Source organism: Mytilus edulis, chromosome 7, assembly GCF_963676685.1.
Source record: "Mytilus edulis chromosome 7, xbMytEdul2.2, whole genome shotgun sequence".
NCBI classification, from domain to species: domain Eukaryota; kingdom Metazoa; phylum Mollusca; class Bivalvia; order Mytilida; family Mytilidae; genus Mytilus; species Mytilus edulis.
The window spans coordinates 30,629-58,610 of NC_092350.1; the positions used below are offsets into that span (position 1 = coordinate 30,629).

Here is a 27,982-nt window from a genome sequence, read left to right on the forward strand (position 1 = left end):
TCTAATTTTTATTCTTTATTAACTTTGAGCCTTACGGCTCATCAGCATAAACTAGTACATGTACAGTGTATATGTATGGCATAGTATTACAAACAATATGCAAAGTACACAATAGGTGACATCAGAAGTTTCATGAATACCAAATATCTTTTATTACAATAAACTGTTTCTTAATTTGAACAAAAATGTATATACTTTCCTACGTTACAAAGCTGTTTTGTGTTTTCACCTGACAATAATTCTAAAAATTATTAATTAGATTTAGTATTAAAAAATTTCAAACAAATAATGACAATTAACCACTGTTTAACTTCATTGATATTGTTATTAAGACAACAAAATCTTAATACCAAAGCCTACCTATTGTTTGTTAAGAAAAACTCAAGTAGTGATTAACACCTGTAAAACATTAATGGATGTGTCAATTATATTCCAACAGACAATAAAACTATACTTAATTAATTTGTCCTTTTTTGTTCAGGTTTTTTGTTAATAAGGCAGTTGGTTAAAAATGAGAGGAAAAAGATAAAGTTAACTTTTTTACTTAGAGAAAGGACACTTGTCCATAGCTATTTTATCAAGTTACACATGTTACACTGTACTTATCGATAAATTCTTTCAAATAAGATGAATAAATGAATGCTTTCAAAAAAATTCCCAAAGTCAGTTTTTTTTTAGGATAAAAATTTATAAAAACACCTTTGATATTGCAATATACAATGTAATCATAAGTAATCTAAAGTAATCATCATTACTTTAAAGAAAAGTAATCAAAGGTAATCGATTACATATGAAATAAGGTGTTATTGTAATGTAATCGATTACATTTTATAAGCAAACTAATTGTAATTGAATCGATTACATTTTAAAGTAATCGACCCCATCCCTGCTGTACATTAACGATATTTCAAAAATGAAAATAAACTCGAAAGTAAGGCAAAATAATACAAATATAACAATTCACTTTAAGAAATAGTATGCAGTTTAAACAATATTTAAGTTATTTTTTATATATTAAGTAAATGGAGATATACATTTGGGACAATATTTTTGGCATAATAAAATATAAGATTGCTGAAGTTCATCACTACTTTCAAACAAACAACAATATGGAAAAAATTGACTCATGCACATTTAAAAATGAATAATGTCTTATTGTTTTCTACTGATTAACAGTTTGGTTGTTGAGTAAACAACATTAAAACACAGAAACAGTTAGAATTCCTTAATATTTAATCATGACATTTGAAAAGTCACCACTATCTAACTGCACAATAATTTTTTTTTCAAAATTGACAATAAACTCGTAAGCCAGGCAGCACAATACAAATATAACGTCGTTGATATCAATCAAATAATAAAAGAAAGGAATTTATAAGTGGACGATCTGTAATTAACTCTAAGAAATAGTATGCAGCGCTGAAACACTCTTTCAGTTAGTTTTGATATAACATTAATGGTAAAATACATTTTGGACAGTTTTGTAAGCATATCAAAATGTTAGATTTCTGGAAAAAACACAATGTTCTATTAAACAAAAATAATTTAAAAAATCGAATTATGCACACTTTGAAATGATTATATACGTACTCCCAGTACTTTTACTTTATGACTTTTAAATCAAATAAAAGTTAAATAAATGTATGTCGAATGATTCACATTACTTATTTCTTTAGCTTGTGCAGATTGTCAATTTTTTGGCACACTCTCATGAAAATATTGTTTGCCTCAAGCCATAGGCCCCTCTTAATTCCCTCCTTATAAACATTCATTTTGAAATCTTGGGCCCTCGAAAAATCAGGCACATCGGCTCTGCTTTCAAGGAACTCCAGTCCCGCTGGATTGCTCTTCTTCCATGAATATCTTAATAATATTTTTTTATTGTTTTTTTTCCCTCCATCCTCAACTGTTCTCTTTCTTGTACATTCAGGTGTTTTTTGTAGTAGGTTTGTTGAAACAGGGGTTGACGTGGCATTCGTTGGTTCATCCACTGACTCATCAATCTCGAATGTGTTCGGGGATATAAACGCTAATGTCCCGCTGGATATGATTTCTTCAATGATTTTTGGTATCCCAGCAGTGATTTCGTTCAACTTACGATCTACATCTGTCACTTTGTTTTCTAATTCTTTTATTTTTCTTTGGCTGTCATTGGTTTCTGTTTCGATCTTTGAAATGGTGGTTTCCATGGAGTTAACAGTGGCTGTTAAATCTTTAAATCCCGTGTCACATTCCTCTGCGTTCCTGTTAACTTCTTTTTTTACTTCATCTAGATGGGCTCTTAATTCCCCAATAGCATTATTACTGTACTGTTTTCTAAATTCAGTTAACTCCTTGTGTATGTTGTTTTCTGATTTTTGTATTTCATACTTAACTACGCATTCGATTGCATCAAGGGTTAAATCTAGAAATAAAAAGAAGCAAAGTGTGTTACAATTGGCTAGAAGAGATACATCGATCTTACATGATTACTAAAATAGTTAGCAAAAAAATGCAAGATATGACCCCGCTGTTTCTACAAGTTCCTACTTACCAAGTAGTTGTTCTCAATGGACGATGACATTATATTATGCTAAATGGCCAAATCTCAACGGACTGAAATACCATTGTTCATGATTATCTAAATCTGATGATATAATATCATATATCAACTTCCACATGTATATAAAAAATAAAAACTAGGAAGTTACAATGATAAAGTAAATACTCGATAGGGTAAACAAAATAAGTACAAAGGTCCATAACCCATGGAAAACTCAATTGACCAGAACGTCCGACCTTCGTGCACACCTGTATATGTGAATCTATCAATATAAATACTTTCATGTATGTTTGACCAACCATGCCAGAGAAGTTGCTATGACAAGAATAGGGTCAACATTTCGATATCCGAAGGACTATAACTGATACTAGATCATCATATAGAGAGCGATTTTAACACATAGCGGTTAGTGGGACATGTGACAGACAGACGGACTTACAATATAAAACATATAGAACTACATGTACATAAGCATGTGCGAATATATCAATGTACAAACTTTTATGTGTATCAAATAAGACTGGTCAGAGGAGTTGCGATGAATAGGGTCAAAATAGCAATGTTTAAAAAGGCTATAACTCATGGAAACAAGATGAACCGGACCATTTCATCAAGATGTACATATGAATACATGTATCTAACAATGTACCCACATGCATGTGTATCCAACAAACCATGTAAGATGAGTTCCGATGACAAGCTGTCTACTTCAAAAGGGTCCACATTTCTTAGTCCGAAGGGTCATAACTGCAAAAGAACTCAATATACCGGAACATCCTTCTTATAGTGATTTCAACACATCATGGTCAGTTATGAATATTTTCAAAGGTTGGACAAAAGATATTGGAATTGGTCCGGATAATGTGACAGACAGGCGGACAGACAATGTAAAACCTATACAACCCTGTAACCTTGTTAGAATGTGGGAATAACTGAAGATCATGTGAGTTTGTATTACTTACTTGAAATAATCTATTCTTTTGGATTATGTGATGATGCTCATTATTTTTTCTTTTGATGCGAAGACAGGTTGGAACTATTTTGATTTAAAATAAGTGGTTCTGCTAGTTTTTTTTTGTTTTTTTTTTAAAGTAACATCACCCACCATCGAACAAGGAGAATCTTGCAAGACATCCATTTGAAAGGGGTCATATGTAAACCATTCAGGAGGAAATTTCTATAGGATAATGTTTGAATGTTTTTTTTACTAGTCATCGTTTTTGGTGGATCCAGGAGGGGATTTCTATATGCTAATGTTTGAATGTTTTTTTTTTATAGTCATCTTTTTTTTGGTGAGGTCAGGAGGGGATTTCTGTAGGCTAATGTTTAAATGTTTTTTTCTAGTCATCGTTTTTTGGGGCAGTCAGGAGGGGATTTCTATATGCTATTGTTTGAATGGTTTTACACTAGTCATCGTTGTTTGATGGGATTAGAAAGGGATTTCTAGGAGGGTGTTTCTACCTGTTCATGTTTGATTGGTCTTACACTACTCATCTTTTTTAGGGGGTCAGGAGGTTTTTTTTTAGATGCTAATGTTTGATTGGTTTACACTAGTTATCTTTTGAGGGGGTTTCTGCATGTTAATGTTTGATTGGTTTAACATAGTCATCTTTTTTTAGGGGATCAGGAGGGAGTTTCTACATGCTAATGTTCGAATGGTTTTACACTACTCGTCTTTTTTAGGGGGTCATGAGGGGGTTTCTACATGCTAATGTTCGAAGAGTTTTACACTAGTCATCGTTTTTTGCTGGGGTCAGGAGGGGATTTCTATAGGCTAATGTTTGAATGTTTTTTTCCTAGTCATCGTTTTATGGTTGGTTCAGGAGGGGGTTTCTATATGCTAATGTTTGATTGGTTTACACTAGTCATTTTTTAGGGGGTCAGGAGGGGGTTTCTACATGCTAATGTTTGATTGGTTTTGCACTAGTTGTCTTTTTTTAGGGGGTCAGGAGGGGGGTTTTACATGCTATTGTTTAATTGGTTTTACACTAGTCATCTTTTTTCAGGGGGTCAGGATGGGGTATCTACATGCTAATGTTCGAATGGTTTCACACTTGTCATCTTTTTTTAGTGGGTCAGGAGGGAGTTTTTACATGCTAATGTTTTATTGGTTTTACACTAGTTATCTTTTTTAGGGGGTTAGGAGGGGGTTTCTACATGTTAATGTTTGATTGGTTTTAACATAGTCATTTTTTTTAGGGGGTCAGGAGGGGGTTTCTACATGCTAATGTTCGAATGGTTTTACACTAGTCGTCTTTTTTGGGGGGGTCAGGAGGGGATTTCTACATGCTAATGTTCGAATGGTTTTACACTAGTCATCTTTTTTGGTGGGGTCAGGAGGGGATTTCTATATGCTTATGTTTGTATAGTTTTACACCAGTATTTTTTTTTGTTGGGTCAGGAGAGGGATTTCTATATGATAATGTTCAATGGATTTACACTAGTTATCTTTTTCGGTAGTGTCAGCTTGCTGTACGGTGTGAGTCAAGGCTCCATGTCGAAGATCGTGAGCTAAACTATTATGGTTTACTTTTACAAATTGTGACTTGAATAGAACTTTGTGTGATTGGCACTCGTACCATATCTGCTTAAATCAATGATATTCTATTTTTGCCTTACAGCATTAACAACCAAAAAAAAATATCAAAGTTGCCAATCAATCCAGTTACATGTGTTGAAGAGTTGTTAAACCTAAAACGGAGGTTTTTAGATTTTTTTTATGGTTGGGGACTTGTTTTGCAATTCGGATTTGTAGGATTTATTTTCTTGTATTTCGACCAAGGCATTGCTACGTTTAAAATATCTTCAACATAACAGTTGTTCTCATCAAATTAGAAAATCGCCAAAATTTTAGCGACATTTTTTAGCTTGTAACGTCACACTAATCATTGTCGTACCCCGTTCGTGTAAATGCACTCGACTCATATCTTAAATAACAACGATTGCTAGTTTACCTAACGAAGTTAGACTGTTTTCCCCGAGCACTTCGGCTTTCTCCGCTAATAGAAAAAAATGTGGCCAGGAAACAGCCAAAAATGCGATGCTTAAAAGTGGCGTTAAAACACCACAAAACAAATCAAAACATTATAATCAGCTGTAATGCACCTTGTAACAGACTTTAATGTGTGCTAATTACTTCCGTTATTTGAAACAATTTCGAGAATGCAAGTGTTCTTTTTTATGTAGGACATACACTCTATTACAAAATATATGTACTCCTTCTTTTTAAGACAACTGCACACGATAAAGTCATATCAAAGGTCAAGGAAAGGGACATCATTTAATGACCAAGGTCAAGTCATAAAGTTGTAATGAGAGAAATTGAACAAATGGTTTAAGACTTACCTTCCTCTAGATCTTCAGGGTCACTCTCTGCTTCGTTCTAAAATATAAATTTCAACTATATAGTTTGAATATAAAATAATTCTAACTAATTCCATTTCAATAAACCTAATTGTAGAAGGGTCTAAATACAGCATAAACAACATTTTCTAAAAGACTAAAAAGTGAAAAAGTATATTCAAACAAAAAGCATATGACTAACAGGTCGAACAACTGATGTTCTTAAACCCTGCTTACTGCCATTGGCGATTGCCAAATAAAATTGATCACAAGATGTAACAAAAAGGATCCTAATTTAAATTTAATACTAAACAGAAAAAATTAAACTTGTGGCTAAGATGTTATGCCACAAACATAAGGTGTCAATATCGTTTTTGTACACCAGATCCAGATTTCGACAATAAACGCCTCTTCAGTGATGTTGGGGATCGAAACGTTATTTGGAAGGCCATATAATTTACCCTCAAGACTCTTGAATTGTGATAGTCAATATAGGATGAACGATTAATATAAACCGGAGGGAAAATATGATACAGGCCCAAACTAAAAGAAATAAACAAGTCTAAATTGAAAACTTCGTTCAAACCTATGATTGCGTTGGATAAAAACCGCATTTTTTATACGTGTGCATTTAAACAAGTTTCGTTGTAGAAGGGTCTAAATACAGCACAAAAAACATTTTCAAAAAGACCAAAAAGTGAAAAAGTATATTTAAACAAAACACATTTGACTAACAGGTCGAAAAACAGATGTTCTTAAACCCTGCTGACTGTCATTGGCGATTGCCAAATAAAATTGATCACAAGATGTAACAAAATGGATCTTAATTTAAATTTAATACTAAACAGAAAATTATAAACTTGTGACAAAGATGCTATGCAACAAACATAAGGTGTCAATATCTTTTTTGTATACCAGATCCGGATTTCGACAATAAACGCCTTTTCAGTGATGTTAGGATTAACGGTATTTGAGAGGCCATAAAATGTACCCTGAATTTTAGATAGACTCTTTGTATATATATATATATATTGGTGATTAGGTGTCACAATATCTCAGTACCATGGGTTGGAATCTCGGCGAGGGAAGAACAAAAAATTTGCAAAAGCAAATTTACAGATCTAACATGGTTGGGTTGATGTATAGACGAGTTGTATATACATAATGTACACAGCCGTGTATCACCATCACTGCTGGTGATCCGATGAATAAATCTGCTGTAGAGTTGTCACTGGTTCAGACGTACTTATAAATATAATAATTTTCTGTGACTGTATCTTACATTGATTTGTAGGATTCTTTACTATAGATAATTTAACTGATCTGTAAAAATAACATCTCCATGCTTTATATATCATGTACTATAGTACGACGCTAGATTCAAAACTGATATGGAAAGGTTACAACCGGCCACCGAAGCTTCATTTTTATGAAGCCCAGGTGGTCGTGTGGACTAGCGAGACGGCTACAGTGCAGGCGATTTGGTGTCACGATATCTCAGTAGCATGGGTTCGATTCCCGGCGAGGGAAGAACAAAAAATTTTAGAAATTAGATTTTCAGATCTAAGATTGTTGGATTGATTTTTTTAGACGAATTGTATATACAACACTAAATTAAAAATTACGTTCAAACCTATGAACAACCGCCACTTTTATACGTGAGCATATAAAACAAAGTTCGTTGTAGGAGGGTCTAAATACAGCACCAAATACCTAAAATTTACATTAATGAAACTTTCAGTGGCCGGGTGTTACCTTTCCTCGTATTTTTTTTATCTAGTTTCGGAAATAGTCAATCAAGGGTACCAGTATTATAATTTAATACTCCAGACGCGCGTTTTGTCTACATAAAACTGATCAGCGACGCTCATATCAAAATATGTATAAAGCCAAACAAGTACAAAGTTGAAGAGCATTGAGGATCCAAAATTCAAAAACGTTTGACCAAATACGGCTAATGTAATCTATGCATGTAACACAGTACACGATATATAAGGCATAATGATGCATTTTTTACAGATAAGCTTAATCATCTGTCTTACAGGAATTTACTAACTAATGTTTGATGCAGTCCTAAAAATAGTTCTATTATAAGATTGTCTGACCCATAGACAACTTGGGCAAACATATTACATATATAATGGTGGAGTTTTAGCCAAACTCTCACACGGTTATATGTATTTACTTTTAGTGCGTTTGAAGAAGTGGTACCATTAATGCATTCCGTATTTGTTATATTTTTTATCAGTTTTGTAAAATTAAAAAGGCAGTGTAGTATTACTGACATACCTCACTTTCTCTGCTTCTATTTGTGATATCCATATTCTGGAAAAAAAATAATAGAATTCATATCATCGATTATAAGCTACTGTTCTTTTCAAAGTAGATATCAAATTAAAATCTTCGAACTATATAGCAATAATTTACAACAAATTAAGTAAGGAACAACAGTGGCTTATTTCATTTCCACATTTAATTCCAAATTATCAAGTTTTCAAAGTTTGACCCTTTCTCTTTTCAGAAGTATATAGCTTTTTTTGTGCAAATTAGCAACAACACAAACACTTGGGAAATAAAAGTTAAATTATCGTCTTTAAAATTGGTTAATTTTATTCTTCACTTTTAACAATCATTTTTGCAATGAACGTAAATTAAAGCATAATTTACAATTTTGTTAATACATTTACACAAATGAGAATGAAAAAATCTTGTTTAACTGTTATATAAAGTTTTTTACATATTTTTTTTCTAATAATCTAATGTGACTTACCCCTGGTCTCTCTTCTTCTATGTTTCCTTCCTGTATAAATCGAAAAGAACGAGTAAATTAAAAGACGAATGACAATTGTCACTTAATGTCACAAGCATTTATTTAGTTAATGATGTAATAAAGATCATCAATACGTTTTGAAAAAAGGTAAATAGATCTATTACCAACAAGTGTCATCAGTTTGATACCTTTTAATTTAAGACTCTAAGTATACATGTGCATGTTATATTAGGCTGGATATTTTAATTGTAACGTGAACAACGTTAGATAGACACATGTACAAATACATCTGTGGAACAGTTCCGATCTAATACGCTTTAATTTTTTTAGGATTTGTTCATATATCCATATAGAATAAAACATCTGGTCTCCATGCTGTCGTTGACACTTGAATCGAAGTGTGGTTACACCGTGATGTTGCCCAATGAACAAAGGCAGACCGACGACCAAAAGGTTTCCGTCTGCGACCCGAAGTTTGATGCTACATGATATTCTGTTTTCATTTTATATTCATATAATAGTAGTAGTTGATATATTGATAAAGTGACATGAGGTAATAAGCAAAGAGACAACCACAAACACCTCTTAAAATCACTTGATAGGTGAGCACCAACACAGAAACTGGAGATATAGGCTAAATGATTGCTCGTCATACATGTATGGGATCTATTTTTTTTTTTATCATTATACTAGTTTTTTGCACGAAAACGTCACAAAAAAAACCTGTCTTACATCTTTCAATAAAGTTATGAAAATGAATAGTTCTTATTAACCATGGTATTCAAATAGCAAAAACGTTACCTACCAATAAATTTCACAAGTTATTGTTAGGTCAACTTAGTAAATCAAACTAGTGATAGTCATAATGATATTAGAAACCTTGCGAAAAGGAATTTGGAAAATACTTCTTAACCCTATAAATTTTTAAACTAGAATGAAATGTAAATTATTCAGCAAATGGGGGGGGGGGGGGGGGGGGGGGGGGGTGCTAATCTATTTCAGTCGTTGATATGCATGTTTTGCATTTTTTTTCACAGTTTGACCCTTTCTCTTTTCAGAAGTATATAGCTTTTTTTTTAAATTTATCAACGACACAAACACTGGGGAAATACAAGTTAAATTGGTTAATTTTATTCTTCATTTCTAACAATCACTTTTGCAATGAACGTAAATAAAAACGAACTTTACAATTTTGGTAGTACATTTACTCAAATGAGAAAGAACAAATATTGTTTAACTGTTGTATATAGTCTTTTACATATTTATTTTTCTAATCATTAAATGTGACTTACCACTGGTCTCTCTTCTTCTGTGTTTTCCTCCTGTAAAAATCGAAGTGACACGAATAAAGGTATTTTTTAGTCAATGTTGTAATAAATATCACCAATACCTTTCGAAAAAGAGGTAAACAGGAACTACGTCCAAGCACTTTGAATTTCTACGCTGGAATGACAATTTAAGCATTGAGCCTATGGGAGGTACTACTATATTATCGTCGTTGCTATGCTATTTTGCATTGTTCTATCGGCTGACCCTTTATCTTTTGAGAAGTATATAACTTCTTTCTTTGCAAATAAGCAGCAACACAGACAATTTGAAAATATAAGTTCAATAATTGCTCTTCATAATTAGCTAAATTTATTCTTTTCTTTTATCAAACATATTTTGCAGAAAACGTGAATACAAATATGCTTTAGTTTTTTTTAGTAAATTGACTGAAATGAGAATGACATTGTTTTTTAACTGACATATAATGATTTTAACACATTTGTTTCCAATAAGTGAATGTGACTTACCACTGGTCTGTCTTCTTCTTTGTTTCCTTCCTGTTTAAATCCAAGAGAACGAGTAAATTAAAAGACGAATGAAAATTGTCACTTTATGTCACAAGTATTTTAATGATGTAATAACGATTATCAATACCTTTTGAAAAAAAAAGGATCTGACCTATTACCAAATAGTATCATCAGTTTGAAACCAACAAATTTAAAACTCTAAGTATACATGTGCATTTTATATTAGGCTAGATGTTTTAATTGTAACGTGAACAACGTTAGATAGACACATGGACAAAGGCATCCATAAAATATTCCGATCTAATACGCTTTAAAGGTTTTTGATTTGTTTATGTATGCATATAGAATAAAACATCAGGTCTCCATGCTGTCGTTGACACTTGAATCGAAGTGTGGTTACACCGTGAGGTTGCCACATGAACCAAGGCAGACCGACGACCAAAAGGTCCCCGTCTGCGACCCGAAGTTTGATGCTACATGATATTTTATTTTCATTTTATATTCATATAATAATAGGAATCTGTTTTCTATGTAGTAGTTGATATATTGATAAAGTGACATGTGGTAATAAGCAAAGAGACAACCACAAACACCTCTTAAAATTACTTGATAGGTGAGCACCAACACAGAAACTGGAGATATAGGCTAAATGATTGCTCGTCATACATGTATGGGACTTAATTTTTTTTATCATTATACTAGTTTTTGCACGAAAACGTCACAAAAAAAACTGTCTTACATCTTTCAATAAAGTTATGAAAATGAAAATGAATAGTTCTTATTAGCCATGGTATTCAAATAGCGAAAACGTTACTCACCAATAAATGTCACAAGTTATTGTTAGGTCAACTTAGTAAATCAAACTAGTGATCTTCATAATGACATTTGAAACCTTGCGAAAAGGAATTTAGAAAATACTTCTTAACCCTATAAATTCTTAAACTAGAATGAAATGTATATTATTCAGCAAATTGGGGGTACTTATCTATTTCAATCGTTGATATGCATTCTTTGCAAATTTTTTTCACAGTTTGACCCTTCTTTTTTTCAGAAGTATATAACCTTTTTTAGGCAATTTAGCAACGACACAAACACTGGGGAAATACAAGTTAAATTATCGTCTTTAAAATTGGTTAATTTTATTTTTCATTTCTAACAATCACTTTTGCAATGAACGTAAATAAAAACAAACTTTACAATTTTGGTAGTACATTTACTCAAATGAGAAAGAACAAATATTGTTTAACTGTTGTATATAGTCTTTTATATAATTTTTTTCTAATAATTAAATGTGACTTACCACTGGTCTCTCTTCTTCTGTGTTTCCCTCCTGTAAAAATCGAAGTGACACGAATAAAGGTATTTTTTAGTCAATGTTGTAATAAATATCACCAATACCTTTCGAAAAAGAGGTAAACAGGAACTACGTCCAAATAGTTTGAATTTCTACGCTGGAATAACAATTTAAGCATTGAGCCTATAGGATGTACTACTTTATTATCGTCGTTGCTATGCTTGTTTTGCATTTTTCTATCGGCTGACCCTTTATCTTTTGAGAAGTATATAACTTCTTTCTTTGCAAATAAGCAGCAACACAGATAATTTGAAAATATAAGTTCAATAATTGCTCTTCATAATTAGCTAAATTTATTCTTTTCTTTTATCAAACATATTTAGCAGAAAACGTGAATACAAATATGCTTTATTTTTTTTTAGTAAATTGACTGAAATGAGAATGACATTGTTTTTTAACTGATATATAATGATTTTAACACATTTGTTTCCAATAAGTGAATGTGACTTACCACTGGTCTGTCTTCTTCTAAGTTTCCTTCCTGTTTAAATCCAAGAGAACGAGTAAATTAAAAGACGTATGAAAATTGTCACTTTATGTCACAAGTATTTTAATGATGTAATAAAGATTATCAATACCTTTTGAAAAAAAAGGATCTGACCTATTACCAAATAGTATCATCAGTTTGAAACCTACAAATTTAAAACTCTAAGTATACATGTGCATTTTATATTAGGCTAGATGTTTTAATTGTAACGTGAACAACGTTAGATAGACACGTGGACAAAGGCATCCATAAAATATTCCGATCTAATACGCTTTAAAGGTTTTTGATTTGTTTATGTATGCATATAGAATAAAACATCAGGTCTCCATGCTGTCGTTGACACTTGAATCGAAGTGTGGTTACACCGTGAGGTTGCCACATGAACCAAGGCAGACCGACGACCAAAAGGTCCCCGTCTGCGACCCGAAGTTTGATGCTACATGATATTCTGTTTTCATTTTATATTCATAGAATAATAGGAATCTGTTTTCTATGTAGTAGTTGATATATTGATAAAGTGAGATGTAGTAATAAGCAAAGAGACAACCACAAACACCTCTTAAAATTACTTGATAGGTGAGCACCAACACAGAAACTGGAGATATAGGCTAAATGATTGCTCGTCATACATGTATGGGACTTAATTTTTTTTATCATTGTACTAGTTTTTGCACGAAAACGTCACAAAAAAAACCTGTCTTACATCTTTCAATAAAGTTATGAAAATGAAAATGAATAGTTCTTATTAGCCATGGTATTCAAATAGCAAAAACGTTACTTACCAATAAATTTCACAAGTTATTGTTAGGTCAACTTAGTAAATCAAACTAGTGATCTTCATAATGACATTTGAAACCTTGCGAAAAGGATTTTGGAAAATACTTCTTAACCCTATAAATTCTAAAACTAGAATGAAATGTATATTATTCAGCAAATTGGGGGTACTAATCTATTTCAATCGTTGATATGCATTCTTTGCAAATTTTTTTCACAGTTTGACCCTTCTTTTTTCAGAAGTATATAACCTTTTTTAGGCAATTTAGCAACGACACAAACACTGGGGACTGGGGAAATACAAGTTAAATTATTGTCTTTAAAATTGGTTAATTTTATTCTTCATTTCTAACAATCACTTTTGCAATGAACGTAAATAAAAACAAACTTTACAATTTTGGTAGTACATTTACTCAAATGAGAAAGAACAAATGTTGTATATAGTCTTTTATATAATTTTTTTCTAATAATTAAATGTGACTTACCACTGGTCTCTCTTCTTCTGTGTTTCCCTCCTGTAAAAATCGAAGTGACACGAATAAAGGTATTTTTTAGTCAATGTTGTAATAAATATCACCAATACCTTTCGAAAAAGAGGTAAACAGGAACTACGTCCAAATAGTTTGAATTTCTACGCTGGAATAACAATTTAAGCATTGAGCCTATGGGATGTACTCCTATATTATCGTCGTTGCTATGCTTGTTTTGCATTTTTCTATCGGCTGACATTTTATCTTTTGAGAAGTATTTAACTTCTTTCTTTGCAAATAAGCAGCAACACAGATAATTTGAAGTTATAAGTTCAATAATTGCTCTTCATAATTAGCTAAATTTATTCTTTTCTTTTATCAAACATATTTTGCAGAAAACGTGAATACAAATATGCTTTATTTTTTTTTTAGTAAATTGACTGAAATGAGAATGACATTGTTTTTTAACTGACATATAATGATTTTAACACATTTGTTTCCAATAAGTAAATGTGACTTACCACTGGTCTGTCTTCTTCTAAGTTTCCTTCCTGTTTAAATCCAAGAGAACGAGTAAATTAAAAGACGAATGAAAATTGTCACTTTATGTCACAAGTATTTTAATGATGTAATAAAGATTATCAATACCTTTTGAAAAAAAAAGGATCTGACATATTACCAAATAGCATCATCAGTTTGAAACCTACAAATTTAAAACTCTAAGTATACATGTGCATTTTATATTAGGCTAGATGTTTTAATTGTAACGTGAACAACGTTAGATAGACACGTGGACAAAGGCATCCATAAAATATTCCGATCTAATACGCTTTAAAGGTTTTTGATTTGTTTATGTATGCATATAGAATAAAACATCAGGTCTCCATGCTGTCGTTGACACTTGAATCGAAGTGTGGTTACACCGTGAGGTTGCCACATGAACCAAGGCAGACCGACGACCAAAAGGTCCCCGTCTGCGACCCGAAGTTTGATGCTACATGATATTCTGTTTTCATTTTATATTCATATAATAATAGGAATCTGTTTTCTATGTAGTAGTTGATATATCGATAAAGTGACATGTGGTTATAAGCAAAGAGACAACCACAAACACCTCTTAAAATTACTTGATAGGTGAGCACCAACACAGAAACAGGAGATATAGGCTAAATGATTGCTCGTCATACATGTAGCTGGATGTTTTAATTGTAACGTGAACAACGTTAGATAGACACATGTACAAATACATCTGTGGAACAGTTCCGATCTGATACGCTTTAATTTTTTTAGGATTTGTTCATATATCCATATAGAATAAAACATCAGGTCTCCATGCTGTCGTTGACACTTGAATCGAAGTGTGGTTACACCGTGAGGTTGCCACATGAACCAAGGCAGACCGACGACCAAAAGGTCCCCGTCTGCGACCCGAAGTTTGATGCTACATGATATTCTGTTTTCATTTTATATTCATATAATAATAGGAATCTGTTTTCTATGTAGTAGTTGATATATTGATAAAGTTATATGGGTTAAAAAGCAAAGAGACAACCACAAACACCTCGTGAAAATACTTGAATGGTGAGCACCAACACAAAAAATGGAGAATATAGGCTAAAAGATTGCTATTCAATTGGGTGTTATTTTTTTTTTATTTGAAATTGTTTTGCACGAAAACTTCACAAAAAACCTGACTTACATATTTCAATAAAGTTATAGAAATGAAAGAGAATTGTTCTTATCAATCATTGTATTCAAATAACAAAAACCGTTGCTTACCACTAAATGTCACAAATTATTGTTAAGTCAAATTAGTATATCAAACTAGTGATCTTCATACTAACATTTGAAACCTTACAAAAGGGAATTAGGAAAATACGTTTTAACCCTACAAATTCTAAAACTAAGTGAAATGTATATTATTCAGCTTATGGGAGTGTTACTCTGGTATTGTCGTTGATATGATTTTTTGGCAATTTTTTATAATGTGCCTCTTTTTATTTTCAGAAGTATATATCCTTTTCTTTCCAATTAAGCAACAACACAAATACTTGGGGAATAAAAATTAATTTATCGTCTTTAAAATTTGTTAATTTTATTCTTCACTTTTGCAATAAACGTTAATAAAAAAGATGCTTTACAATTTTGTTAGTAAATTTACTCAAATGAGAATGAAAAAAAATTTGTTTAACTGTTGTATAAAGGTTTTTTACATATTTATTTCTAATACTTAAATGTTACATACCACTGGTCTATCTTCTTCTGTGTTATCCTCCTATATAAATCAAAGTGAGACGAATAAAAGAAAAAATATCACTAAATGTCACAGGTAATTTTTAGTCAATGTTGTAATGAATAGAACTAGTAACTTTCAAAAAAGGAGTAAACAGAAAACACGTCGAAATGCTTTGAATTTCTACACTGGAATGACAATTTAAGCATTGAGCCTATGGGAGGAACTACTATATTATCGTCGTTGCTATGCTTTTTTTTGCATTTTTCTATCGACTGACCCTTCATCTTTTGGGAAGGATATAACTTTTTCGTTTGAAATAAGCAGCAACACAGACACTGGGGGAATAAAAGTTAAATGGTTGCTCTTCATAATTGGTTAAATTTATTCTTTACTTTTAACAATCATGTTTTGCAAAAAACTTAATTAAAAAATGCTTTACAATTGTTCAGTTAATTGACTGAAATGAGAATGACATTATTTTTTAACTGACGTATAATGCTGTTCACATATTTGGGTCCAATAATTAAATGTGACTTACCACTGGTCTCTCTTCTTCTATATTTCCTTCCTGTATAAATCCAAGAAACAATATAATAAAAAGAAGAATAAAAATCGTCGCTAAATGTCACAGGTAATGTTTTTAATGTTTTAATTAATACCTTTTGAAAAAAGATTAAACAGAAAATACGTCCAAACACTTGAAGTTCCTATAATGGAATGAAAATTTCAACATTGAACCTATTGGAGGTACTACTATGTTGATATTATTTTTTTGCAATTTTAAATCGGCATATCTTTTCAGAAGTTAATACCTTTCTTTGTCTTTGCAATTTATCAACAGCACAGAAATTAGGTATGGTGGTAAAATGATTGCTTTTTAAAATTCAATCATGTTTGGAAAAAAATCTTTTTTAATTCGTAGGTAAAGGATCATAAGGTCAATAAAGACAATTTGTTGGCCCCAAAATACAGCAGTTTTACAAATATAAATACTTTAAGCTATGTATTGAAAAGTAAAAACAGTGTTTTTTGTTTTGGACAAAGCAAACGCTCATGTGTCGAGTACTAGCATAATAGAGTCCTATAAAGTCATATATACTGCATCTGTGCTAATTGCATTGACTGTATATTCAAAAGTGTCTCGCTCTCTACCTGTGTCTAAGCCTTGTACAAATAACATTGATATTTTCAGACAATGCATAGTTATTCTATAAATACAATTACTGAAATCTCCAAAATGTTAGCATTTTTGATAATTTATTAATGATTTCAGTCTAAAATATGAGTTGTCGCATTAATGCTCTTTCTTAATAATTTAATGTTATTTGTATTTGATGATGATACATAACATATATATTTATATATAAAGGTGAAGAAGAACACGCATGCGGCTACTGTCATTTTTGACAAATAAACTCATCATAGATATCAGGACTAAATTTTGTATATACGCCAGACGCGCGTTTCTTCTACAAAAGACTCATCAGTGACGCTTGAATCCAAAAAAGTTTAAAAAAAAAAAAAAAACAGCAACAAAGTACGAAGTTAAAGAGCATCTAAAAAGTGACATAGTATGGCATATTTGATAATTTTTCTTTATGTCATCTTACATTTGAGTGTCTTGAATAACAAAACCAGTTCTTATATTTAACCAAAAATAGATACCCCAAAGATGATTGTGGCCAAGTTTGGATTAATTTGGCCCAGTAGTTTCAGAGGAGAAGATTTTTGTAAACGATAACTAAGATTTACGAAAAATGGTTAAAAATTGACTATCAAGGGCAATAACTCCTAAAGAGATCAACAGACCATTTCGGTCACTTGACTTATTTGTAAATCTTACTTTGCTGAACATTATTGCTATTTCAAGTTTATCTCTATCTATAATAATATTCAAGATAATAACAAAAAACAGCAAAATTTACTTAAAATTACCAATTCAGGGGCAGTAACCCAACAACGGATTGCCCAATTCATCTGAAAATTGCAGGACAGATAAATCTTGACCTGATAAACATTTTGACCCATGTCAGATTTGCTATAAATACTTTGGTTTTTGAGTTATAAGCCAAAAACTGCATTTTACCCCTATGTTCTATTGTTAGCCATGGCGGCCATATTGGTTGATTGGCCGGGTCATCGGACACATTTTTTTAATTAGATTCCCCAATGATGCGTGTGGCCAAGTTTAGTTTAATTTGGCCCAGTAGTTTCAGAGGAGAAGATTTTTGTAAAAGTTAACGACTACGGACGACGACGGACGCCGGACGCAAAGAGATGTGAAAAGCTCAATTGGCCCTTCGGGCTAGGTGAGCTAAAAAGTTAAAGAAAAGATCTTTCAGACGCATGACCAAATTAAAGATAGCTTATAAAATATGGATGTTATGAAAAGTTGCAAGCCATTTCAGTGCACATTATAATTCTTACGGACTTTTAAAAGTTATTCAGGCCCGGTTTTATTATAATCTATTCCATTATGAGAGATATATTTAAACGGTTTTCCGCTTTAAAAAGATAAAGAAAAGATCTTTCAGATGCATTGATAAAAGTAGAGATAGCTGATAAAATATGGATGTTATGAAAATGTTAGCAAGCCATTTCAGTGCACATTTAAATGCATTACGGACTTTTAAAAGATATAAAGACCTGGTTTTATTATCAACCATTTAATTATAAAAGATATCTTTAAACAGTTTTTTGCTTTAAAAAGATAAAGAAAAGATCTTTCAGATGCATTAATAAAATTAAAGATAGCTTATGAAATATGGATGTTATGAAAATGTTTGCAAGCCATTTCAGTGCACATTTAAATGCATTGCGGACTTTTAAAAGTTATTAAGGCCCGGTTTTATTATTTACTATTTAATTATAAGAGATATCTTTAAACGGTTTTCTGCTTTAAAAACACAAAGGCAAGATCTTTCAGATGCATTAACAAATTTAGAGATAGCTTATAAAATATCTATCTTATTTAAAAGTTTGCAAGCCATTTCAATTCACATTATAATTATTACGGACTTTTAAAAGTTATTCAGGCCCGGTTTTATTTTTACCTATTCCATTATAAGAGATATCTTTAAACGGTTTTCTGCTTTAAAAAGATAAAGGAAAGATCTTTCAGATGCATTAATAAAAGTAGAAATAGCTTATAAAATATGGATGTAATGAAAAAGTTTGCAAGCCATTTCAGTGGAAATTATAATTCTTGCGGACTTTCAAAAGTTATTCAGGCCCGGTTTTATTAGTACCAATTCCATCATAAGAGATATCTTTAAACGGTTTTCTGCTTTAAAAAGATAAAGAAAAGATCTTTCAGATGCATTAATAAAAGTAGAGATAGCTTATTAAATATGGATGTTATGAAAATAATTGCAAGCCATTTCAGTACACATTTAAATGCATTGCGGACTTTTAAAAGTTATTGAGGCCCGGTTTTAATATTAACTATTTTATTATAAGAGATATCCTTAAACGGTTTTCTGCCTTAAAAAGATAAAGAAAATATCTTTCAGACGCATTAACAAAATTAAAGATAGCTTATGAAATATGGATGTTATGAAAAAGTTTGCAAGCCATTTCAGTGCAAATTATAATTCTTACGGACTTTTAAAAGTTATTCAGGCCCGGTTTTATTAGTACCTATTCCATCATAAGAGATATCTTTAAACGGTTTTCTGCTTCAAAAAGATAAAGAAAAGATCTTTCAGATGCATTAACAAAAGTAGAGATAGCTTATAAAATATGGATATTATGAAAATAATTGCAAACCATTTCAGTGCAATTTAAATGCATTGCGGACTTTTGTAAGTTATTAAGTCCCGGTTTTATTATTAACTATTTAATTATAAGAGATATCTTTAAACGGTTTTCTGCTTTAAAAAAATAAAGAAAAGATCTTTCAGATGCATTAATAAAAAAAGAGATAGCTTATAAAATATGGATGTTATGAAAATAATTGCAAGCCATTTCAGTGCATATTGTAATTATTATGGACTTTTAAAATTTTGTTCAGGCCCGGTTTTATTTTTACCTATTCCATTATAAGAGAAATCTTTAAACGGTTTTCTACTTTAAAAAGATAAAGAAAAGATCTTTCAGATTCTTTAATAAAAAAAGAGATAGCATATAACATATGGATGTTATGAAAATAATTGCAAGCCATTTCAGTGCACATTTAAATGCATTACGGACTTTTAAAAAGATATTAAGGCCCGGTTTTATTATTAACCATTTAATTATAAGAGATATCTTTAAATGGTTTTCTGCTTTAAAAAGACAACGAAAAGATCTTTCAGACGCATTAACAAAACTAAATATAGCTTATAAAATATGGATGTTATTAAAAAGTTTGCAAGCCATTTCAGTGCAAATCATAATTCTTACGGACTTTTAAAAGTTATTCAGGCCCGGTTTTATTAGTACCTATTCCATCATAAGAGATATCTTTAAACGGTTTTCTGCTTTAAAAAGATAAAGAAGAGATCTTTCAGATGCATTAATAAAAGTAGAGATAGCTTATAAAATATGGATTTTATGAAAATAGTTGCAAGCCATTTCAGTGCACATTTAAATGCATTGCGAACTTTTAAAAGTTATTAAGGCCTGGTTTTATTATTAACTATTTCATTATAAGAGATATATTTAAACGGTTTTCTGCTTTAAAAAGAAGAAGAAAAGATCTTTCAGACGAAGCAACAAAATAAAAGATAGCTTATAAAATATAGATGTTATGAAAAAGTTGGCAAGCCATTTCAGTGCATATTATAATTCTTACGGACTTTAAAAAGATATTCAGGCCCGGTTTTATTTTTACCTATTCCATTATAAGAGATATCTTTAAACGGTTTTCTGCTTTAAAAAGATAAAGAAAAGATCTTTCAGATGCATTAATAAAAAAAGAGATAGCTTATAAAATATGGATGTTATGTAAATAATTGCAAGCCATTTCAGTGCACATTTAAATGCATTACGGACTTTTAAAAAGATATTAAGGCCCGGTTTTATTATTAACCATTTAATTATAAGAGATATCTTTAAATGGTTTTCTGCTTTAAAAAAACAACGAAAAGATCTTACAGACGCATTAACAAAACTAAATATAGCTTATAAAATTTGGATGTTATTAAAAAGTTTGCAAGCCATTTCAGTGCAAATTATAATTCTTACGGACTTTTAAAAGTTATTCAGGCCCGGTTTTATTAGTAACTATTCCATTATAAGAGATATCTTTAAACGGTTTTCTGCTTTAAAAAGATAAAGAAAAGATCTTTCAGATGCATTTATAAACTTAGAGATAGCTTCAAATAAAAGCCAACATATCCTTTAATAAATCTTTAGGTGTAACTAAAAACTTAAATAAAAATTGACTTTAACTACCAACTCCTCAAATTATATTTACTTTTTGTTTCAATAATAGGAAAAAAAACATTACTTACCACAGGTCTTATTTCATCTGTATTTCCTTCCTGTATAAATCCAAGATGAATATGTATTCAGAAGACGCAAAAAATAATTTCACACAAGTTATTATCAGGTCAATGTTTTTTCGAACTAGAAGTAACAGAAAAAAACGTCCAAGCACTCTGAATTTCAAAACTAGAATGAACTGCATAGAATTGAGCCTATGGGAGGTACTACTAATTTATCATCGTTGATATGACATGCTTGCAAGTTTTTATCGGCCTACCTGTTATATTTCCAGAATTATCCAATGGGAATTCAAGCTAACACATCATTGACATTAAAAGCCATTTATTTAAGATTTATGGTTATAAACAGTTATTAATTGTGGAGATTGATAAATTCACACGCAATTTATAATGTTTGGAGGTTTTTGAAAACTTAAACAAAGAATGAAGTTTCTTCTGATTACATCAGTGTCGATAAAAGTTTAATCCTTTAAAGTTATAAAACTAATGGTCATTTGATTTACAACCAATCAGTCTTAAACTTAATTATATAAAGTTATATTTCAATTCAGGACAGTTCTAAAACGGTGTGTCTATGGGAAATAAATTAAAGTAGCCGTTCTTAAACATTTTGGTGTAACATGGTTTTCAATTATCAAAGTTGTGTATCCTTATAATCTTAAAAATCATTTTTATTATCTTAATCGCCACCATAAAATTAACAAATTACAAGTATAATTGCTGCAATTATTAATTTTGGATCCTCAAGGCTCTTCAACTTTGTTCTTGTTTGGCTTTTTAAAAATGTGTAATGAGCGACACTGATGAGTCTTATGTAGACGAAACGCGCGTCTTATAATCCTGGTACCTTTGATAATTATTTACTTTAATAAAATAAGAAATATTTATAATTTTAAACAATGCGAACAACAACTGAAACATTTTTTACTGATGTTCTTTAACCGTAATTAAAAATAAATATTCCTTAACTACATCAGCTACAACAATACAATGGTGATCAATGATTTTCATTAAAATAAAGAAATAATTGAATTCTTATTTAACAAAATCAAAAGTTGATGCATATGTATCTTTCAACTACCAACATTTTATTCAAACTTAATTACCAAAAGACATTTACAAAGAATGATTGGAATTGAGCATATTTTATGAAAAAAATCTTGATGTACAAAAAATACTGAATCTAATGTTGGCTCCTGATTTGTATTTACAATAACTGCATTCTTGTTCTACTGAAACAAAACTTGAAGTATTTAAGTTCTGATTATATCTTGATTCTTAAGACAAACTTATAATGAAGCCTTAAAAAATGTTATTACAAATAAAAAAAACCATCATCTTTTATCAAAAGAAGAATAGTTTTGCTAAATCTTAACAAAGTAAACATCCTTTTAGTATATCTTCTCTGATAACCTTTAAATTTAATGGGGGAAAAAAATTCCGACATCATTTGAAAATATAGCTCAACATATAGACTTCTTATACGTTCTGGTATTTCACATCCAATTTTTTATGGAAATCTTCTTTATAAAGCACAAAAATGTCAGTATTTCCCTTAGAAACTATTAAAACCTTTAAAAAGACGTATTAAAAAGGGATATAGATACGAAACTGTTGTCAGGTCATTAAAGATTGCATATTTTGGCGTTAATATTGATTCACTTATAGGGTCTTTGCATCGGAACTGAACTCATTTATTCAAAAACTAGTTGTTGGCATGCCACGGGTTATGTTCTTTTCATATATGTTATGATGGTATGATACGAAACCTCTAACGGGAAGGATTGTGCCTGATATTCATATGATGAAGACATAATCTTTCAATCAGTTTGATTGAAGTCAAGTCTGGAGCTGGCATGTCAGTTAACTGCTAGCAGTCTGTTGCTATTTATGTATTATTGTCATTTTGTTTATTTTCTTTGGTTACATCTTCTGACATCAGACTCGGATTTCTCTTGAATTGAATTTTGATGTGTGTATTGTTATGCGTTTACTTTTCTACATTGGCTAGAGGTATAGGGAAGGGTTAAGATCTCATAAACATGTTTAACCCCGCTGCATTTTTGCGCATGTCCCAAGTCAGGAGCCTCTAGCCTTTGTCAGTCTTGTATTATTTTTAATTTTAGTTTCTTGTGTACAATTTGGAATTTAGTATGGCGTTCATTATCACTGAACAAGTATATAATTGTTTAGGGGCCAGCTGAAGGACGCCTCCGGGTGCGGAAATTTATCGATACAATGAAGACCTGTTGATGACCTTCTGTTGTTGTCTTTTCTGTGGTCGGGTTGTTGTCTCTTTGACACATTCCCCATTTCCATTCTCAATTTTATTGTTCAACAAAAACCAAATATTTTGCTTATCTATCCTTCAAGAATTAAACATTTTATTCAAAATAACTTATGAAAAGGCATGTCAAACGACTGATAGCAATTGAGGTTGATTTATTTAAATTATACGAAGAAGTATTTTGATTTCAGACAACGCCTACAAAAATTTAGTATCTTTTCCCTTAAATTCAATCTATTTAATGAAAAACAACTAATTCTGATGTTCATAAAGTACTGAAATATTATGACAGTTATGTGAATCAAAATAAAGCAATAACTTCTTTTTAACAAAAACCAAACTTTGAGTATTTTTATTCTGATGAGATATAAATTCTTAGAAAAGACTTATATGAAGGCTTTTAAAATAACTAATTCCAAATACAAGAGAGCATAATTTTTTATAAAAAGAAGAAATATTGTGGTAACTTTGAAAAATGCAAACACCATTTTAGTATATTTTCTCTGATATTCTTTGAATTTTATGAAAAATCAACCAATCCTTAACAAAACAGAGTACACCAATTCAATGGTGACCAATAGTTTCCATGAACATGAAGAAATGATTGCATTCTTGTTCAACAAAAACAAAAGTTTAAGAATATCTATCCTTCAAAAATTAACATTGTATTCAAAATAACTTATCAAAAGGCATATTTAAAGGCTGATTGCAATTAAAGTTGCGTTATTTGAAAAATTAGAAGAAATATTTGCATTCTATGCAACACGTACACACATTTAGTATTTTTTTTCCCTTCAATTCAATATATTAAATGAAAAACGACCAATCCTGATGTTCAAAAAGTACTGAAATCTTATGGCTGTTTATTATGTGTATTAAAATAAAGCAATAACTGCATTCTTTTTCAACAACGTTTTATATTAGATTTGAATTGTAATTAGTTAATATAATCGTACATTTTTCATATAGATACTGAGTACTTCAAATATTTTATTTTATTACTGCAAAAGAAAAAACATAATATTGCACTGAAGCCAAACTATAGGGCCCAATTTCATTCTAAATATATATAAAAAGAAGATATGGTATGAATGCCAATGAGACAACTGTCCACAAGAGCCGAAAATAGAAACACTAATAAAATAATTATGTTATTTGTATTTAAACGCTTCAAATAATAATCTAAAAATATGAAAACTTAATAGAAATTTGTGTCGAATTCTTTTCAATATCACAAGTTCAGAAATATGAATGAAGAACACTTACTTATCCAATAAAACATTGGAAAATGGTGTGAGCAAACAATCATATCCTAATGCTGCCTACTTTTGTGCATTTCTAACCAGCTCGACTAGCGAAGTGTACAAATTTTCAAATAAATAATATAATTATTCTACAAAATCCCCCCCTTTTTTTAATTGGATACAACCGCTTGTTTTTCATTTTAAATCTTCTTAATATTTTGTAAAACTGTTAAAATAACTAATTAAACATACTTTTGAAGATCTGTCAAATGAATGTATATTTATACATGTAATTTTAGAAATATTATTAACAAACGACTTTATATGAAGAAGAAATCACTTACTATGCATACATTCCAGAGTTTACTTATTGCCTAAAGTTATGTTCGGCAATAGGATGAATAATCATCTTCAAATTTCAGGAAATAAGCTTAATGCCTGAAAATTTCAGGCAATAACTGAATGCCTAGGGGTTAGCTTATTGCCTAGGATTTAAGTTTATTACCTAATTTCACTTATTGCCGTTAACATATACAACACACCGAATTAAGACAAAATAAAAAGTTAGGGTGAGAGCAAGTTATGAAAATTGTGTCACTCCTGACTGATTCTTATGGGTAGAGAGAAAAAATTTCTAGTGCAGTGTTGTAGTCCACTTGAATTTTTGTCCATCTGATGATTTACGCCTATTTTAAGTGATTTGTATAGGTTTTTCATATGTTGTAATGTTATACCACTGTCCCAGGTTTGGGGGATGAATGGGATCCCGCTAACATGTTAAACTCCACCCGATTCTGTATGTAAGTGCCTGTCCTAAGTCAAGAGCCTGTAATTCAGTGGTTGTTGTTTGTTAATGTGATACATGTTTGATTTTCGTTTATTTTTTGTACACATATAAGACCGTTAGTTTTTACGTTTGAATTGTTTTACTCTGTCATTTCGGGATTTTGTATAGCGTAATACACGGCATGGGCTTTGCTCATTGTCGAAAACCGTACGGTGACCTATAGTTGTTTATCACTGTTTCATTTTGGTCACAAGTGGAGATTTTTCCCTTACTAATCAAACCACATCTTCCTTTTTTTTATATTTACGAAAAGTGTTTTTATAAATATAAGGGTGATAATTGACCACGCTATGATATTCATATGTAAATGTATACTGATGTATTGGTTTCAGAAATGATAAAAATTTAACATTGTAATGGAATGATTTCGTACATTAAACTTCAAGGATTAATCTTTAGTTTTCATCAGATTGACTGTGTGTGCTCAATCAAATCAATGGACGAAGGCGTCATTTTAAAGAATCCTTAGAATGATTCTGATGTAAAGGAGTAAATGCTTACCTTTTATCCGACGATCAACTAAGCATCAACAGAAGCGTTTTGTGAACTGTACATGCGCACACATAATTTGAATGTCAACAGCAACCTTTAGATAATATTCATTATAACCTTAACTTTTGGATGTTACCTTAACCTTTTAATAAAACTATCACCTTTACCATCAATTTTAACCTTTAAACTTGAACTAGACTCGATATCTGTATGCATTCACATATTTTGTCATTAACAAATCCTGAAGTAAATAGTACTTACCTTTAACCGCCAAGGAAACTGGTCATATTCTCCTTTAAAGTATGTGAATGTTACTTCTTCACCTTCGCTGATTGTTCTTTTAGCATAGAAACAAAGATGGGGAAGACCACCGACCATTATTCTCTTAACAATAGAGTTACTATCATTCTCGTCATCGTTTACTAGCCTTCCCAAGGATTTGTCGTCATTAGATGCATCGATCCTGCAATGATGGAAAGAACATCTTACTGTTAAACTGTAGCTTAATGGTGCGAATATAACAAATTAACTTAAGTTATGATTCCAGTGAATTGTAAAAGTTATGGGTTTTTAGGTTACGGTATAATGATAAGTTCAAAGATTAAGGTTACCATTAACTAGAACGGTTAAAGTTAAAGGTAAGACTTAACTATTAAGGTTAATAATTTATGTTAGAAGCAAATGTGATGGTTAAAAGGTAAATATTAAGATAATAGGTATAGTTTCAGTTTGAAGTTTGCTGTAAGTTAAAGGCAAACAAAAATGTTATAGATCAGTGATAATAAACAGTCGGTGAAAGGTTTGAGGTCATTTTCGATACATTAAAATACATCAAGGTAGGAATCAGGCCAGAACTGGTTTAATTTCTGGTATTCTTGATTTGGATAAATGATGAGTTATAAATCAACTTAAAGAAATATATCTAAATAGCGTGATACCAATATTAAAGATCTGAAGCACATGTTTTTCTTCTATTTTACTAAAAAGGATCGTTTATAAAGTCGACTCTATACGAAAAAAGCAATTGTGTGATAGAAAGGAGCAGATTATTGCAATTGAAATATCGAAGTTTCTTGCAATTGCATGAATACCAAAATTCAAGAAATGAATAATCAACACAAAAAAAAAAACTTATTGTTTTCCTTCAGGCGGTACGGTACGCGAGTCTCAAATGAAAGGATAGAATTGGCTCATTTTGCCAAAACCTATTGTATAGTAATATATGTTCCAAAGTATACTAAAAACGATAGGTCATCATGTAATTTATCAAGCTACAGGTTGTGGCACATTGTGTATGGCTTAGACGGATAATACCATCAGTATGCAATTAGAAGCTACACTTCTTGATAGAATAGTAAAATAAAACACACAAAATTAAGAATATCAAAATAAGGTATAAAGTCAACATACGTTTTTTTCCCGGTTAAATACGAAATTGGAAAATTCCGTGTAAATTTCTTCAGAAGATGCACTTTTCCAGAGTTTACACCCATTCAAATGGCATTTTTTTTAAACCAAAATTAATTGCGAATTCTTTTTTTTCAAATGACAGTGTTCATTCAGTTATCTGCAGTTTTGTATGATATTTTTTTTAATTAATTAACAGACACTAGACATTAGGTTCACTGATTTTTTACAAGATGGCGAAATATCCCAATACCACTTTAATGTCATATACGTGTTCAAACCGCTACCATATAGTTTTGAAGTCGACAAGAAAAATAAAATCATTTAGCATAAAAAGTTTAAACTTACCAACATTTTCTTGAATTCCAAAGAAACTCGAATGCATACTCGTTGAAGCCTGGATCAACTGTTGTTAAATTTCCGCGATATTCAAACAGAAACTCGCCTTTTTCAATCGGTTTTGTCGTAAACACACCTCTTCCTTTTATAAATGGTAAACGACAAA

At 30.9% G+C, this 27,982-nt stretch overlaps 1 protein-coding gene across 1 annotated transcript; it reads right to left on the reverse strand.

Moving 5' to 3' along the window:
• Positions 1-27,982, reverse strand: LOC139482736 (uncharacterized). Its single transcript, XM_071266806.1, has 13 exons — positions 27,826-27,982; positions 26,332-26,533; positions 21,207-21,236; positions 16,310-16,339; positions 15,781-15,810; positions 14,057-14,086; positions 13,551-13,580; positions 12,256-12,285; positions 9,947-9,976; positions 8,655-8,684; positions 8,174-8,209; positions 5,888-5,924; positions 1-2,404 (listed from the first exon to the last, which is right to left on the reverse strand). Exons 2-13 carry the CDS (start codon positions 26,446-26,448, stop codon positions 1,665-1,667), a joined length of 1,170 nt encoding a protein of 389 aa, XP_071122907.1. The 5' UTR covers positions 26,449-26,533; positions 27,826-27,982; the 3' UTR covers positions 1-1,664.

What these genes read in the sequence shown, in the direction of transcription:
- LOC139482736 (XM_071266806.1), bottom strand. Translation starts at nt 26,448, where the DNA reads ATGGTCGGTGGTCTTCCCCATCTTTGTTTCTATGCTAAAAGAACAATC. An exon ending in CAGATGAAATAAGACCTGTG is followed by an intron (nt 16,340 to 21,206) that starts GTAAGTAATGTT and finishes GGATTTATACAG; the next exon opens with GAAGGAAATATAGAAGAAGA. An exon ending in TAGAAGAAGACAGACCAGTG is followed by an intron (nt 9,977 to 12,255) that starts GTAAGTCACATT and finishes CGATTTTTACAG; the next exon opens with GAGGAAAACACAGAAGAAGA.